The sequence below is a fragment of the Podarcis gaigeae genome (genome assembly GCF_964106915.1).
Source record: "Podarcis gaigeae genome assembly, chromosome: 15".
Classification (NCBI taxonomy): domain Eukaryota; kingdom Metazoa; phylum Chordata; class Lepidosauria; order Squamata; family Lacertidae; genus Podarcis; species Podarcis gaigeae.
Genome location: NC_139692.1, coordinates 22952239 through 22970665, shown reverse-complemented (window position 1 = coordinate 22970665; position 18427 = coordinate 22952239). Strand labels below are relative to the sequence as shown.

General features: G+C 44.0%; 1 protein-coding gene across 4 annotated transcripts in view; it reads right to left on the bottom strand.

Annotated features, from left to right (window-relative positions):
* GRIK4 (glutamate ionotropic receptor kainate type subunit 4) overlaps positions 1 to 18427 on the bottom strand; it is a 476479-nt gene that overhangs the window by 88526 nt on the left and 369526 nt on the right. For all 4 annotated transcript variants that reach the window (XM_083713950.1, XM_083713948.1, XM_083713951.1 and 1 more), the window contains exons 9-10: positions 8128 to 8280; positions 4903 to 5007 (exon numbers count right to left, since the gene is read on the bottom strand). In XM_083713950.1, coding sequence (XP_083570076.1) covers positions 4903 to 5007; positions 8128 to 8280 — 258 coding nt within the window. The remainder of the gene's footprint in view (positions 1 to 4902; positions 5008 to 8127; positions 8281 to 18427) is intronic.

Here is an 18427-nt window from a genome sequence, read left to right as displayed (position 1 = left end):
AGTCCAACCCCTGCAATGCAGGAATCATAGCTAAAGTGAAGGAGACTCCACCACCTTCCAAGGTAGCCCATTCCACTGTCAAACAGCTCTTAGAATCAGAAAGTTCTTCCTAATGATGCAATATGGAATGTTATCTGTTAACTCTGTTCTATCCTGTTCCTACCCTTCACTTAGGATGCGGGTTCAGTTTTCCAAAACCGACCAGTATGGTATAGAGGCGGTGCTGTGTTCGCAAGCCTCTCCTCATTCTGGGCCTTGCCCAGTGATTGACATTAGGAAGTTTCTGGCCTGTAGGACCACAGGCCCTGTGTCAGGAGCTCATCCTACACTTGAGTAGGGCCCAGGCAGAGACACATGCCCGACTGGAATGTTCCCTTCCTCCTGGTCGATCGTTCGGGAGCTTCATAAGCTTTCTTCAGCCTGAACATCACAGCAACTGATGCCAACCAACACCTGCACACTTAGGGATCCACAGAGTCTGCGTAGTTTGCATGAGAGACCTCAGCAACTCAGCATTTGGGCTAACCTACCTGGAGATGCAAAGTAGATGTTCTACCACTGACATGGCTCCCTCTCTCTCTAGCATCAGACAACAAAGAGAAAAAGAACAAAAGACAATAGTCCCACTTCACAGAACACAGTAACACAAACATACTGTCTCCATCACTTCCCACTCTATGGAGTTAAAACATATACCGTCATGTGACAGACAACAATCCCATGACTGCAATCATGGAGCAGGAATTCTAACACCCTGGCCCTCACTTCATGCATGCCAAAAGAGCCTGCTTATTGAGGCGGCAGTTCACAGCAGTTCTGAGAAAGGTCCTCTGTGCCTGTGGCCATGACCCATGGATTATGCCGCCCACTCTTTCCACATTGGAGCAGCCGCCATGGCTTCTGGGTGGTGTCTTCCTCCAGCCTAGATAAAGACCATGGGGTATTGGTGCTCCTCTGCCTACAAGAGTTCTGCCCACCCTGGAATGGCCCCAGTACTTATTGCCCCCTGCCATGGCCTGTTTAAATCCCAGTTGGCTGTCCTGTGTTTATTGCAACTTTATCATGCCTTGGCCCCACCACCTGCGGCTGCACTGAGCCTGGACCCGAGAACACAGAAGATCATGAATAAGTTGCAATTTATGGCAAGCTGACAGGTATGGAGATTTCTTAGAGGGGGAATCTTAAGCTGCACAATCCTAGGTTGGGGTGGGAGGGAGTTTTCCCTAGAACAAGCCACTTTGCCTACATTCTGCTTAAAAGATCACGGAAGCTGCCGACAACTTTGTGCAATGGAGCAAATTCTGTAATTCCCTCCCAAAAGCCACTCTCTGAAAAGCAGCGCTTGTTAAGCTGGAAGGATAAAGAGCTTCTTGAAGAAAAGGAAACAAAGATGGATCAGCATTGCAGGCAGTCATATGCTGCTAATTCCACACACACACACACACACACACACACACACACACTGCTTGAGTTACCACCGCCTGGAGCTGTTCCTAGGCTATCAGGTTTTACTCCAAGCAAGAGACAGACAGGCAGACGAACTGAGAAAATCTTGCCTTTGCTTTCTGACTCTGAGTTTCCTAAAAATGGCCAAACTTAACCCCGCTGACGAAGGAGACGCCCCTGCTCCTATGTTCCTATGTGCCCATCTGGACAGCACTGCTGTGCTCCCAAAGATTAAGCATTGGAACTGCTACAATTCCAAAAATTACTCTGTGGTAGTGGCAAAATCTATCACAGCTCTAAGATAGGATCTTGCTGAGGATTCATGTGATCTGATCTTTATAAAGACTCATCTCATGTTCAGATAAGCAGTAAAGTCTATTGTTCCTCTAGACAATATACGTCTGCATTTGCAGGGCTATTTCTACCATTTTCATGACATTCCCCTGTTAATTTCCACATTATATTTGAGATGGCACATGATGTTCAAGCCACTATGGTGGAATATAGCACAAGTTTAGTGCTCATCATACTGCTAATTGCAAACATGTTTTTTGTTTTTTTTCCTGGAAGCATATAACATGGAAATGAGCACTAAGCTTTCATTATATTCCACTATGATCCCAGAAGTTGCTTTTATGTCATGTGAAAGCTCAGATATAATGCAGAACTTAACAGCTAGGGAAGCATCATGAAAGTGGAATAAACTGCCATATGAATGCAGTCATAGTGGCCAAGAGTGTGTGTTGAGAAGTACATAATTCAAAAGTGATGAACTCATTCCATAGCCACTTTTAATAGTCTTTTTACTTTTTAATTTGGTTGTGCATATATCCGCCTAGTCTCCACTCCCCACCAAGACACCCTTTCCCCCATGTTTTTTTTTACCTTGCACAAAACTTAACTACTTCCACAAACATATCAAGTCCTTTGTTTATCTGTTCGTTGCAAATGCATTTTACATTGCAATCCTAAACAAGTTATCTTGGAAATAAACCCCATTAGAATCAATGGGATTTGCTCCTGCATATATTAGTATAGGACTGTGGCCTTAATCTCCCAGTTTTCTCATTGTTCCAAATTGGTCCATAAGTTGCAGTGAAGTAATAATAAAAGGCAACATTGTAAAACAGCACAAACAACCCTATCAAGAGCATTGGGGCAAATTATCATCTGCTCAGGTGCAAATAATTCTTGTTGGAGTAAGTGAGTCTTAAACAGCTCTGCAAAAAGCCAGGTGGATGGTTCCTGGGAGGACATTCCAAAGTTGGATGATGCTACAGAAAAGGCCCTCATATCCCCTCCCATCCTTAGAACACCTTGCCAGCAATGGGTTCACAACCATCTCTGTACATATTTAGCTTTCCTTAAGGGACAGGTGCGACTAACCTAAAACAAAAGAGCAGAGAATAATCCCATATTCATGGGCGTCATGACAGAAGCAACATCAGGACTTTGAAGGACAAACCAACCTGAACCAAAGTGCTAATTGGAGTAGACTTCCGGGTTGGCGCCATAGCCGAATGGCGGATTCCCTCCGAGCTCCGGAGGGAATCTGCTCGACAGGGGTCGGGTCCTGCCGCGCCGGCGAAGCGGGGACCCTCAAAAACCACGGGCGCAGAAGCCCGTGGACCTGGTGACTCGGCAGGCACTGTTTGCGCCCCTGACCTGCGAAGAAGCCTTTTTAAAGGCTGTGGAGCGGGGGACGGGGAGCAGCGCGGTGCTGTGAGTCTTCTGCTTCCCCTGCCAAGCGAAGCCGCATGCCATTCGACTGAGAGCGCAGACTTCTTCCTTTGAAAATTTGGACTAAAATCTAAAGATAACAACCCGTGAGTAATTTTGAAATTGGACTAAAATTTTTCTTGGATTTGGTACGAGCGGGGGAGATGCAAAAAGGAAGTCCGTCTCCCCCCCATTGTATACAATTTAAAGCAAGGATTTGACAACTAAGGTCGAAGAAGAACCTTTTCTTAATTGGATAAAAGTTATTAATTCCACGGATTGATAGTATAAGTAATTGTGCTGGAGGATGAGAGTTAATTTTTTGAATTAAAGTGCCACCCATCCCGGGACCGGGAGTGATCCGCGAGAGGAGCCTGCTGAGGAGACATAAAAGATTTTGACAGCTGTCAAATTAGCTGTCAAAGTCGGAAAAAATAGAGAACTTTGTTTCTGATGTTCCTGCTGGTGACAATAGATACAATATAGTTACAAATCGCTGAAAATAAAGAAGAACTGAAACAAATTAACTTGGCTTTTGGGTTGGAAGTGAAAGGAATACTGAATAACCAGAATCCCTCTAGTGGGGGTTCAGGGACATTACAAAAATGGAAATAGGTCAAAAAATACTAGCTGACCTGGAGGAGGTTATTTTTCTCGTGAGAAAGTTGCATGAGTCGCAGGAGCAAGGTTTTGTTTTGTCTACAAGTGCCATAACTTTGAAGTCAACAGCAAAGGAATCTACTGAGTTGGAAAAGGATTTGATGTATAAAACCCAGGCAGCTGAACAAGAAAAGAAACTTGAGAAAATTGAAGAAGTGGAGAAAGAGATATATGTTGAACAGGAGGAGCAGGAAGGAGGGGCTGCAATGCTGCAGAAGGCAAAGGAGAGCCGGAGGCCTGTCACGATGGATATAAAAGAAAATAAGAACTGGATAATAAGAACTGGGTTCGAACTGGAAAATGGGGAGTGGAAAGATCTCCTTTTGTGGAGATCTGAAGATCTATGGTCTATAAATCTGATCAAGGTGGAAGTTGGAGCCTTTGGGCTATATGGACTTAAAAGGATTGAGAAACAAGACTTGAGCTCCACCTTTAAATATGGAGGTCTGGCTGGAAGGAACTTGGACATTATAGGGATCGTGCCCCTCCGAGAGTTGGTGTTTAATATAAAGGATTTTCAAAGAAACCGACAGAGAGGGACTGAAAGAGATTTAAGGGCCTCAGACGTGAGGCTGCCAGGCTGATAAAAGATGGACTAATGGACAATGGTTTGGGGATTCAAACCGGGGAAGGGAGGGTGGGGTTTGGAAATCCAAAGGATGTACAAAAATATTCTGATTTTTTCTATCTTTTTTTCTTTTTGTGTTGCCACTAGTAGTAAAATGGAGAATTCGTGGAAGGGAAACTGGGACGATCTTAGAAAAAGTCTTTAAGTATAATGATTGATGTATATAAGCTAAAAGTTGATATATAAATTGAATTTAACATAACAATAAATTAAGGTTAAAATTTAGGGATAAGAACTTGCTGAACAAACTTTTGAATATAGAATACAAGAAGGGGAGGCGAGGGGAAGTTGCAGAAAAAAGGTATTGAAAATATGGATTGTAAACATTGAATTTTTCTTTTTTTCTTTTTCTTTTTTCTTTTACTTTTTAATGTATTATTTGAAACTCCAATAAATATCATTTAAAAACAACAACAACAAAGTGCTAATTGGAGTAGACATTTCCTTACCTGTCTGAAGCCATTCCTAGTGTACTGCAGGATCTTCAGGGCATAGTTTGATCGTTGACCTTTGCTGTTGAATTCTATGTGGCCGGTGAGACCTTCCAATTCTACCTGTCCAAGAGAGGGTGAGTTGCAGCGCCAAATATGGAAGATTTCTTTTCAGCCCCAAGCACACTGCTCTGGAACATCCACCCTCTCATTTAAAGCCAGAAGGAAAACATATATGTTTCATCTAACATCTTGGAACTGCAGCCATTCATAAGGCAAGTTTGGGGTTGCATGGTAGAATGCTCTCTCACATTCCTGCACAGGAAAAGCCATTGTGTTAGGGAGAAAGGCTGGGAACTTTTGGCGAGGACAAGCATCTGATCCCAAGAGGTCTTTCACTCCATCTGAACTGCTAAATTCTCTTTTCTCACCACACCCTTCCTCCTGTGATTAGAGCTGGAAGTTGCGCTGCTGAAGGCGGGGAGCTTAATTGTGTCTCATTCCACCGTGTTGCTTGGGATTTAGGGCAAAGAAACCCTTACCGTGCATTGTTAACACAAATACACAAAGTACTGTCATGTTAAGGGATGGTAAATACAGCAAACCACATGCTGCTAATTGCTGCCTGTGCACTATGACACTGACAACAACCCTTTTCAGTTTTCCCACCTTGGAAAATCAGGTGGCATTTCTGCAGCTTCCACATTCAGGGCTGGTTTCCCCATAGTAAAATGCAAAACTCCAGGGTGAACTTGTGATGGCACAGGGCAAGTGACATGTCTGTTATCACTGACCGCCCTTAGGTATGTAGACAGATGAAACCATTACTGCCAGTGTAGTGTAGTGGTTAGAGTGTAAGATTGGGACCCAGGAGATCAGGGTTCAAATCCCTGCTCACCTATGAAGCTCACAGGGTGTGACCTTCGGCCAGTTACTGCCTCTCACCCTGCCTACCTCACAGGGCTGTTGTGGGGATTAAATGAGGAGGAGGAGGAGAACCATGGATGCCACCTTGAACTCTTTGGAGTAAAGGGTGGCATGAAAATGCAACAAACAAACAAATAATAAAATAAAATAAAACTCATCTGAGACCCAGGAAGCTGGCACAGGACCTGCTTTGCCAACAGGAATTGATTTAATAAAAGGTAATCATCACAGAATAAGGCCTATGTAACTGGTACTCTATCAAGCTGAACATATCCTGGTTTTTCTGCTCCCTTTGGGACCTCAGAAAGGAGCCTTTTAAGTGGTGGCTCCCTATTTGTGGAATGCTCTCCTCAGGGAGGCACACTTGACACCATCATTGCTTATCTTTAGGCACCAGGATAAAACATTTCTTTTCCTCCAGCTCTTTGGCTTTTAATCTATGGCCTCCTTCAGTGAGTGGGAAGTTAGAGCAATTCAGGACAAAATACGTAGTTTGGGTATTGCTCTGGAGAGAGTTGAAGTATGTGATGAAAGCTACATACTCCAAACTATCAAGCAGTGGCTTTATGAACACGAAAACAGCGTTAGTCTCCTCACACTGCGAGATCCTGTTCCCCAGAGGCCTAGGCATAACTACTTCAGACAGATGTTACACCAATTACCTAAAAGACCTACTACTTCCTTCCCAACAAAGAGCGTTTATGCTCGCAAGACTAAATGCCTTCCCCATCGGCAGTGACCACTGGTAAAGGTAAAGGGACCCCTGACCATTAGGTCCAGTCATGACCGACTCTGGGGTTGCGGCGCTCATCTCGCTTTATTGGCCAAGGGAGCCAGCGTACAGCTTCTGGGTCATGTGGCCAGCATGACTAAGCTGCTTCTGGCAAACCAGAGCAGCACACAGAAACGCTGTTTACCTTCCTGCCAGAGTGGTACCTATTTATCTACTTGTACTTTGAGGTGCTTTCGAACTGCTAGTTGGTAGGAGCAGAGACCGAGCAAGGGGAGCTCACCCCGTCATGCGGATTCGAACCGCCGACCTTCTAATGGGCAAATCCTAGGCTCTGTGGTTTAACCCACAGTGCCACCCGCGTCCCATGACCACAGTTAGATACTCGCAAATTCCTTATCAAGCCCGCCTGTGTGCCTGCAATCAGGGAGTACCAGACTCACTGGGCCATATTCTCTTGTACTGCCCTTTGCACAGCAGACTCCACAAACAGATGCTGAGCAAAATCCGGACCTGCGACCCACGGCTCCGAGAGAAAGCCAAATGAGGTTCCTCCTAGAGGACCGGGACAAGGACATTACTGCCTCAATGGCTTCCTTTTTAATCTCCATCCTATCTGAAAGGGTTCTTAATCACTCATCCCTCTAGGGGAATAGACAGGGTGAAGCAGAACAATTGAATGCCTTGTGACCCTCAACAGCCTCACTCCTGTCCCTTTTAAATCTATCTGTTTCACTGACTTGAAATGTCTTAACCTGAAATGCCAATACAGGTATTTGTATTGTAACTCTGCTTTCAAACATGTGAATAAGTTTCACATGTTTGGAAGTGAGAGCTGGACCATAAAGAAGGCTCATCACTGAAGAATTGATGCTTTTGAATTATGGTGCTGGAGGAGACTCTTGAGAGTCCCATGGACTGCAAGAAGATCAAACCTCTCCATTCTTAAGGAAATCAGCCCTGGGTGCTCACTGGAAGGACAGATTGTGAAGCTGAGGCTCCAATATTTTGGCCACCTCATGAGAAGAGAAGACTCCCTGGAAAAGACCCTGATGCTGGGAAAGATGGAGGGCACAAGGAGAAAGAGATGACAGAGGATGAGATGGTGGAGGATGAGATGGTTGGGCAGTGTTCTCAAAGCTACCAGCATGAGTTTGACCAAACTGTGGGAGGCAGTGGAAGATAGGAGTGCCTGGCGTGCTCTGGTCCATGGGGTCACGAAGAGTTGGACACGACTAAACGGCTAAACAACAACAATAACATTTCACTGACTTGAAATGTCTTAACTTGAAATGCCAATACAGGTATTTGTATTGTGTTGTAACTCTGCTTTCAAACATGTGAATAAGTTTCAGAGCTTTCTGTGTTGTTTTTTGCCGGTTTTCGTGCATGTGTTATTTGCTGTACATTGCCTTGAGGTGCTTTTGTAAAAATACTAAACTTTTTTTTTAAAAAAAAAAACCAACCCCAAACCATCAAATATTTTTAAATCAATATCTCCACCACTGTCTTGCTCAGCATTAAACCCCCTGGCAACACTTCTCTCCCTCTTCCATCCAAACCGTTTATGTTCAATCCTTCCTCACCATTCTCAGATAGTTCATCAAGCTGGTCCCATGCTGCCAGATTTGGGCAGATCCGCAGGACAGGGGCTTGACGCCGATCTCCTGGCTCCGGTTCAGCTCCTGAACGGCGCTCACGACAGCGTAGACGGCATCAAACAACAAGGCAGAAGACAGCTGAAGATACCGGGAAGAGAATTGGAATAGGCAAAGGAAGTGTAACCCAGGCCGGAAAATTGCAGAGTGCACATGGCATCCCATTTATCATGTTTTTAATATATGTCCAGCTCAAATTACTTTATTCTTATTTTTTAAATTAAAAACGCCCCTTATTCTAAAAAGCCAAGCAAAAAATAAATATATAGGATTCAAAATCTCATTACTAGCAAAATTGCCCTGGTCACCCAATGTAATGTGTTATTCATAAAATAGGGTGGAATAGAAAAATAACTAGATCTATCAACCAACCAAAGAGCATTTTAAACTGAGCCAACTGTCTGGGTTTTAGGGAATGTAAATTGATGCAGCAGCACAGGTGCCTTTTTTTAACAATTCAGAAGGAGGGAAACAGGGGGTGCATTTATTTGGCTATTTTTATTATTTTGCATTATTTATTCTGACTCTGCTACTTTTGGGGAAGGGCAGAGTGCTGAGGTGGTCATCGAATTCCTCCCTCTGGCAGCCATGAATCCTGTTTCTTTTCTTTTAAATTAAAAATAAAAAGCCAGAGGCGACAGCAAGAAAATCGACACCATTCCAACCCAATGAAGAAAAAAATGCAGATAATCTGACAGCTAGTTTCCTCTATAGACATACCTAAGTCATTTCTTCAGTGCATTTTATTTGTCTGCTTAGCCACATCAGAGATATCCTGAACTTTAACAAACCATTCGTATTTGCTGGGGCTTTTCTTACCCCAGTATATTTTTCATTATCAGAGGCCTTGGCCTTGGATTCCTTCCCTGAGTAACATCCAGCAGGTGCCCTTGAGAAGCAGGGTCTTTTAAGTTGTGGCACCAATCTTGTGGAATGCCATGGGGAAAGCCACCTGGTTCAAACATGCCAAGTTCTCTAGGGGGATAGTGGGAGGCCATTTTCTTGGGATGAGTTGCAGTTTGATACCCATACTGCTGCTGCATTGTTTTTAACTGGGTGATTCTTTATTCCTGCTGCCAAATGCCATTCCTTTGTTGCTGTTATTATCTGTAATTTGATTTTACTGTTCTAAATTGATTTTTCTCTTCCCCTCCAGGCTTTTTAAATTCCATGCTTTTAGTTCTTAGAACTATTTTGTCTTCCCTGTGCTGATTTTTTTAGTGCCGTTTACTGATTTGATACTGTCGAATGGGTTTATGCTGCTCTTTGTTAATTTTTGCACTGGCGTTGCTTTTATATATTTGACGGGGTTTTTTTTTTTAGTACTGCTGATGTATTTTAGTGATTTCAATCCATGAACTGCCCAGAGGACACAGCTGATTGGGCAACATAAAAATGCTTAAATAAAACAAAATAGATCTGTTTTGTGAATGAATTTAGCTGTCATTTGAAAGAAAGAAAGAAAACAAGGTAGAACATTTATACAATAAACAATTTACAGTAATAACTGGAGGTTCATTGTCTGCAAGCAAAAGAAAGCAACAACCACATTTTAAGAGCCCCTTAAAAGCTTTCTTTCAAATAATTCAAATGTAAAAGATTTGCATTGGATTTTAGTGCTACACGATCTATTGGGGGGGGGGGGGGAGAGATGGCTGGTGGAAAAAATGATGGCTTTGCATGCAAAATGTCATAAATTCAATTCCTGACATCACCCTAGTCTGAAACCCTGAAGAGATGCTACCAGCCAGTGTAGACGGTACTTGATTAGATGAATAAATTGTCTGGCTCAGTACAAAGCTTTTTTCTGTGTCCCTGTGAAGTATGTAACTTCTGGTCAATAATGCTGAACACAAGGATAACTCCACTGTACATCATAAATAAATCTGTCCACTCGTTATGACATTTTCAAAGTCTAAAAATGTACTCAAGATCTTATTTAACCCCGTAGGGGGTAATGTTTTGCAAAGTACACTGATCTGCACTGAGTCACTCTTAAAGAGAAAATAGCCTAATTGACATATGAATCTCTGCCCAAATCTTGTCCCATGAGCCATTTCCCGAGTCTTGGAGAAACTTATAAGAATGCATCTTTATCTGTAAACCAGAGATTATATTATATAGTTGTGACAATTGCCCTTTTCTCTTTGGCTCTTTTTGTCAATAACTCTTCACACTATGTTGATTTCTCAGCTGGCTTATCAAGTCTTAATTCAGAATACTGGACTTGAAATTCTTCAACCCAAGCAGGCATCAAGTGCGATGAATTAACATTCATCTCTTCATGAGTAATATATCTGTTATGCACCACTAAATCCTTAAATCGCAAAACATTATGTAAGACTCCCAAGGGAAAGTCTCCTAAAACATCTTGTAAATTAAATTTAGAGTCCTACAGAAATGCACCCAGGCTCAGTTTATTTCTGTACTTATCCCAGGATTTCAACAGTTACAGTGGTATTAACTTCTGCCCGTGCAACCTTTAGCACTTATATTTAGCCATGTAAGATAAGGCCTTTTGAGGGATTGATAGGAATGCCTATTCCAACTGGCGATGTGGCTGGGCCTCATATTTCCGGGCTTGGAAAATAACAGCTCTCTGGTGTGCGTAGTGCTCACCTCAAATGCAAAGTGAGGATGGTGACATCCAAAGTCTCTTCTGAGCTAGAGAAGAATTCCGTACTGGCTATGCTGTCCTCTTTGGGACACCCACTGTTCCCCCAGCCTCCCACCACTTTACTTTCTGATTCAATGCTTTGGTGGTGGTCTAAAGTGTAGGAAATTGAGAGAAAGAGGCCTTCTCCCTGTACTGTACCTAGAGGTAAGGTAAAGGTAAAGGACCCCTGGACGGTGAAGTCCAGTCAAAGGCGACTATGGAGCTCATCTTGCTTTAAGGCCAAGGGAGCCGGCATTTGTCCATAGACAGCTTTCCGGGTCATGTGGCCAGCATGACTAAACTGCTTCTGGAGCAACGAGACACCGTAATGGAAGCCAGAGCGCACAGAAATGTCATTTACCTTCTCGCCGTAGCCGTACCTATTTATCTACTTGCACTGGTGTGCTTTCAAACTGCTAGGTTGGCAAGAGCTGGGACAGAGCAATGGGAGCTCACCCCATCGCGGGGATTCAAACCGCCAACCTTCTGATAGGAAATCCCAAGAGGCTCAGTGGTTTAGACCACAGCGCCACCCACATTGTCCTACTGATCCTACTTACCCACTTATCCTAGAGGATAAGTCTATAAATGGCTACTAGTCACAATGGCTATGTTCTGCCTCGATGGTCAGAGGCAGTAATGCTTCTGCCTACTGGCTGTGGGAAACTACAGGGGAGGCAGAGTGGTCTTGTGCTCAGGTCCTGCTTGGGGCATCTGGGTGGACGCTATGAGAACAGGGTGCTGGACTGGAAGGGACACCAGCCTGATCCAGGCTATGATGCTCTGCACTGGCATTACAGCAGCCCCCTGCATAAATGTAGCCTTCCCAAGGGCTACCAACATTACAAATTCAGATTGCCCTTGAAATAAACCAAGTGATTGCCTAGTATTTGGGTTGTGATTAGCCAATAATCCCATGACCATTCCCTCCACAAGGATCTTATACTACGGATTGGGGGGCATTTACTTCAGCGGCAGACCAGCTGCTGCTTCTGCATGCAGAAGATCCGATGTAGAACATCTCTGGCATCTCCAGGTAGGGCTGGGATTTGTTTGAAGCCCTGGGGTTTGTCTGCTACCAGTCAGTGTAGACAATATTGAGCTAGATGGACAACTGTTGTATAAGGCAGTCTCCCTATAGTCAATGAACTTTTACCCAGAGTAGACCCACTGAAATCAATGAGCACGAGTACCTTAGGCCCATTAATTTCCATGGGCCTACTTCAGGGGTCGGCAAGGTTTACCTCGCCTGGGCCGGCGCACTCCAGTGGAGATCCCTCTGTGGGCCGGATCGAGCGCCCGTGATTTCCGGCGTCTGTGTCTGCGGTAGACGCGAATTCTGGCACTGCAGAAGTGAGTTCCTGCACCATGCTGCTTTAGAGCAGCGCATGTGGACTTGCCGAGCTGGCGGCTTGTGGGCCAGTTAAATGACACCTGTGGGCTGCTTGTGGCTCATGGGCCTTAGGTTGCTGACCCCTGGTCTACTCTGAGTAAAGGTTAGTTGACCAGAGCTCCTCTATTCCTAATCCTGGTCTCGCTAAACTCTCTAGGTCCCTTCCTGCACGCAGGACTTTCATATCTGACAATACTGCTTTGGCAAAGGGGTACCCAATCTGTGTTGACAGCCCAACTTAGACTCATTTGCTTCTAATCACTTCTATTTATTCCTCTAGACTCAGGTGGTACTTATTTTTTTCCCCCAACCCCAATCCCATTGGTTTCATTTCATTTTTCATTAAGTTATTAACTGGTCATTTTCTCTCTCCTCCTCACTGCTATGACTAAGATTTCACCTTTAATTATCATCACTTCCTGCATTTTCTCATTGTTGTCGGTTCCTTATTATTATCAAAGCTCGGTTTCTCCTAACTAACCTCTCTCCTCAGAGCGTCTCTCCTCAATTACCATTGTGGGGGTTCGGCGAGGTGTCTTCACTTCAGAAATCCCTTGTGTCACCTCACCTTCTCTGGCATGTGAGCAAAATTATATCTGAGAATACCTACTGCTTGTGTCATTTCTCTCCTCTAGCTATTCTGCACAAACAACTCTGGATGTAATTAATTCCCAAAATGGACAGTGCCTTCCTTTGAGCTTCTGCAGGAGGCATGCACCTTCCAGATCCCTCCTGAAGCTCTTAATCTTTGCTATGGGGAAGACTTCTATTGCTTAAGGAATGTTCTTTGGTGCCTTCATATAAGTAAGAAGTACTATGGGTAAGAAGAAATGTACTTTGCACATGCTTAGAGGCACTCTGCACTACAGATTGCAGGAAGAGGGGAAATAATGTAGTGGGGAAACATATTCCAAGGCACAACACTAATTCAGGGTTGTAAATTATGGAAGGAAGGGCCTGCAGGAGCCATCCCACCCAATCCCAGGAAAACTACATATCTCTTTCCTGCACTTTCAGGTTTCATTTTTTTAAAAGCTTCTCTGCTTTCTACTTACAGAGCTATAAGAAAAACTGTGACGGCAATATTTTACCTGGCTACTTAGCAATAAAAAACATGCCCCATCTTCCAGGATTTAGTGTTAATAAAGGAAGATACCTTCCAAGCCCTTGGCTCCTAATTTTTAAACATAAACACATGAAACCACCTATATTTAGGACTTTGCTCTCTGATACTTTTTTATTGTCTCCCCTCTACCCTTGTATCTCTAGTTTCTCCCCAACAAGATGTCTTGTTAATGGCATGCACTAACGATGCTCCTTTCTCAAAAGGAGGCCCATAAGAGATCAGCTTGAAGGTGGACATGATCTCCTCTTGCATGCCAACAGCTGAGTCTTTATACTAATGGGGAACCTTGTGGGTTATCTGTGAGAGGTTTAGTGCTGTGGCCCTACCTTATTCATGTACCCCTATGATGTTTTAGTTCATAATTCTGTATTGTGTTTTATTTCTGTGTTTTATTTCTGACTATCGGTCGAATAAAGGAAATTGATTGATTGATTGATAATGGGGAACCTTTAACCCTCCAGATGTTACTGAGCTACAACTCTCATCTGTCCTAGCAAGCATGGCCAAAGGCCAAGGATGGTGGGAGTTGTAGTGTAACAACATCTGGAGGGCCAAGGACTCACCACAACTGATTTATACTATTTTCTTTCTCCTAGAAATTAGTGCCAATTCCCCGTGCCCCTGATAATCTATCAGTACAACAATTGGGGCATACTTTTGGTCCCTGGTTTTTCAACACCTTCCTATTCCACTTCTGTAATGTTCCCATCCCAAGGCTTGATTACTGGAAGTTTTCTAAGCAACACTTGTTGTCAAACATTTTGTAAACTTTGCCTCAGGTGAGCTCCATTGCCATGCTCACAATTATGTCTTGAGGGGAAACGACATACATTTGCTGGTTTACATGGCATGGTGGGAAGATTTGTGCTTTTGCAAAGTTTGGAGTTTTTCTGAAGGTCGCTAAGGGAAAGGGGTCTCAGAAAACACAAATGTTGTTAAGCCCTTGATCCTTGATCAATGGATGCACACCGTTCTCTAGTTTTCTATTCTCTTGATTTTGAGCTTTTTCTGCAAACCATCCTGGATTTTTAACCTCACGCGAGATCCTCAAGGTTTGGCGGAATAACAGCATTAATGTGAAAGAGTTCAAGATCCAGCTTGCCAGTAATAGGTCAAAAACATCCAATATATTTGGGTGTGCTTTCCATTTGTTACCTCCATGTCAGAAATCCAGCTTGTCATCTTTAATTGTCTTTGGTCCGTTTTTCATCTCCTTTTCTCTTCCTCTGCGCAGTTAACGATCTCTTATTAGCTACCACAAATGATGCTTGTAGATCTTAATGAAGCATATGACACTATTGATTGGGATATTCGACTTTGTAAGCCTACAAACATTTGCTTCAATTCCAGGAGTGGTTTCTATGTTTGCCAATGTCTCTTTTTGTTTAATTTTATCAGACAGGATGATCAAGGACAGTTTTCTATGAAGCTGTATAATGGCTGTACACATGCAATCTGGAGAGGGTGGCGCTGAACATTTTTCAATGTGGCTGCATGCCACCGTCTATGGCAGGGTTGGGGAACATCAAGCCTGGAGGCTAAATGTGGCCCTCTGGACATCTCTGCCTGGCCCTTAGGACTCTACCCAGCCCATAACCTTCACTGGTCCTGCTCTACACCCTCCTAGAGTGATTTCCCCTGGCTACAATATGATCATGAACTGTGGTAATGCCTCTACCTTGCATGGATGGAGAGGGGGTGGGTCTGGTCACACCCACTTAGGCCACACCCACCACTGGTATCATGCTCCTGGAACATTGCCCATGAGAGGATGCAGCACTTGGGCCAACAAATTTCACCCATTCCTGCTCAAACTAATTTCCAAAGTTTGGGGGTTCTGCTAGGCAAAGGTGCTCTTTCAGATATCAGAAAGGGGAGAGAGGAACAAAAATATCATTGTTCACAGAAGAAAGTCTCAAGAAAACTGAAAGGCCCACTCTTGGTGGTCCACTCATACATATTCATAGCGAACTCAATTCTCCAAGTGAGGAGATTTAACACAGCCCAAATGGAAATTTTTGGGGAAATCCAAGGTTTACAGGAGCACAAAGAATGGTCAAAAACCCTAAAGAGAGGAGGGAAGAGAAAGCCCCAAATCACTCAATTTGGACTGAGCATGCTCAGGGTTGGATTGGGGGGGGGGGGGCTGGGACAAAAAACCTGGGAGCAGATGGAATGGGGTATTATGGGAAAGGGCATGGCCGGCTGACTAGAAGCATGAACACAGTATTCCGCACTGCACCAGTTTGTTTCATAGTAGAGATGTGGGAGAAAAACGATATTGGTTCTCTTTTCAGGTTGCATTTGTATTTGCACTTTTCAAATCAACATGTGATCTGAAACACAGCTATTCTTCAAAAATTGTACTTCTGCAACACTTGTGATGCAGTTTCCCCACCAAAGCTGTGTGCGCTGAAATGTAAACATTTAGGGAAAGTGTGCATGAAAATGCTTAAGTTGGTGAAAATAATGTGCAAAAATACATATTAGGAATATGTGTTTAAAAACCTGCATATTACTCAAAACTGTGCTAAAATGTGGATCTGTGTGTGTGGTATTGTATATTCACAAATGTGGAGAACTGAATTTAAGAATGGAAAAGTAAGAAACAGAGAAAATGGATGGTTTTGTCCATCCTTAGTTTCAAATCCCACTTCTTATGAAGATTTAATAGCAAAAATAGCAGTGCCTTTTAAGTGCATTTTTGACAGTCACTTTTAAATCAACTTTATTCCATTGGTATCATTTTTATTCTGCCCTTCCTCCAATAACTTTATGGGATTGTCATGCAAGGTTCCTTCTCTGCCCATTTGGGGCTTCTGAATTGCTGCCTCAGGGTTTATTCCCATTGCAAACATGGATTTGCTATTTTCTCTGCCACTTCAGTTTTATTGTTGTTTGATCAGAAAAGCAAAGATGGTTGAGGAGCTGAAGGACCGAGTGGTGTCTCCACTGCCAACATGAAACACTGTTGCTGTGTGTTAGCTGGGGCAAAAGGTAGAGTCAGGGCAAGTGGTCTCTCTGTCTCTCTCTCCCTCTCCATTTTATTCCAGTTCCAAGCTAATGTACATTAGGGAGCCAGGGAATCAGGCCCCTTGGGAGAGACAAAACTGCCCTAGCACCACCATCCCGCCTCACCCCACTTGTGAGAGCCAGTGTGGTGTAGTGGTCAAGAGCGGTGGACTCGTAATCTGGTGAACCGGGTTCGCTTCCCCGCTCCTCCACATGCAGCTGCTGGGTGACCTTGGGCCAGTCACACTTCTCTGAAGTCTCTCAGCCCCACTCACCTCACAGAGTGTTTGTTGTGGGGGAGGAAGGGAAAGGAGGATGTTAGCCGCTTTGAGACTCCTTTGGGTAGTGATAAAGCGGGATATCAAATCCAAACTCTTCTCTTCTTCTTCTTGTGGGCCTTTCCACTTTCATGCGAATCTGCATCACAGCACAGTCTCTGATGTGGTGGAGCCCTTGCAAATGGTAGCCCACCTCTCTGTTGATGGAGAGGTGATTGCACGGCATCCAACATTACCCTTAGCCCCTAGCCATCAATGAGTTGGTGGTGATCGTTGTGCTTCTATTTATCTTGCTGCTTTTCTGGAAAAATATTGCTTTTGTTATTCTACTGCAGGTTACTGCAAGGTGCTCCATTATGAGATGACAGGGTATGAAATTTATTTTAATGAATAAACAAACGGATTATTGGTCTTGCATAAATTAAGGGATTCCTGTGAGCCTTGGAGGTTCTCGTTCCTCTTTCTTTCCCTCCTTTTTAATTATTATTTTTTTTAAAAAAAATATATTCTCCTTGGACTTGATCCCATGGACTCCTTTCCTGCCTTAGACCTGATCCTGTCACAGCCTATTTCAGCACCCGCAATTCATGACTCCCACTCACTCCCATCACCCATTCTACTGCCTTTCTTTGTGGCATGTTTCTCTCTGCCTTGATGCTGACCAAAGGTGGACCAGTGCTTTCAGTTTCACACAGTTTCTCATTCTTCCAAGTTTAAATTTAGTTCTCCAGACTGCAATATAATATGCAATTTTTTTTAAAAAAAGTCCTCATGAAAACTCACCAGCGTTTTAGTGCAATTTTCTTCCAATATAGACATGCTTAAATGCTCTTTTGCCTAATATGCATATTATTGCAAAGCAATTTCCCCTAACACAATGCATTTTTTAAATGTTAATTTCACTCATATGTGCATTTTTATGCACTCTACCCTAGTAAAGATGCGGGTGGCGCTATGGGTTAAACCACAGAGCGCAGGGCTTGCCAATCAGAAGGTCGGCGGTTCGAATCCCCGCAACAGGTTGAGCTCCCGTTGCTCGGTCCCTCCTCCTGCCAACCTAGCAGTTCGAAAGCACGTCAAAGTGCAAGTAGATAAACAGGTACCACTCCGGCAGGAAGGTAAATGACCTTTCCGTGTACACTGGCTTCTGTCCCATTGCTCCAGAAACAGTTTAGTCATGCTGGCCACATGACCTGGAAAGCTGTCTGGACAAACGGCGGCTCCCTCGGCCAGTACAGAGAGATGAGCGCCGCAACCCCAGAGTCGTCTGCAACTGGACCTAATGGTCAGGGGTCCCTTTACCTTTACCCTAGTAAAGGTAAAGTAAAAGGCCCCTGGACAGTTCAGTTGAATTCAACTATGGGGTGTAGCGCTCATCTCTACTTTCAGGTCAAGAGACCTGGTGTTTGTCCGCAGACAGCTTTTCTGGGTCATGTGGCCAGCATGACTAAACCGTTTCTGGAGCACAGAAGACCATGGCGAGTGCCAGAGAGCATGGAAACATTGTTTACCTTCCTGCCACAGCAGTACCTATTTATCTACTCACGCTGGTGTGCTTTCAAACTGCTAGGTTGGCAGAAGCTGGGACAGAGCAACGGGAGCTCACCCCATCGCGGGGATTCGAACCACCCACCTTCTGATCCGCAAGCCCAAGAAGCTCAGTGGTTTAGATCAGAGCGCCACCTGTGTCCCTCACCTGCCTTATTACATGCCTTTTGTACACATTATTGGGCTGGAGAACTGCACTGTAAAATTCAAGAAGT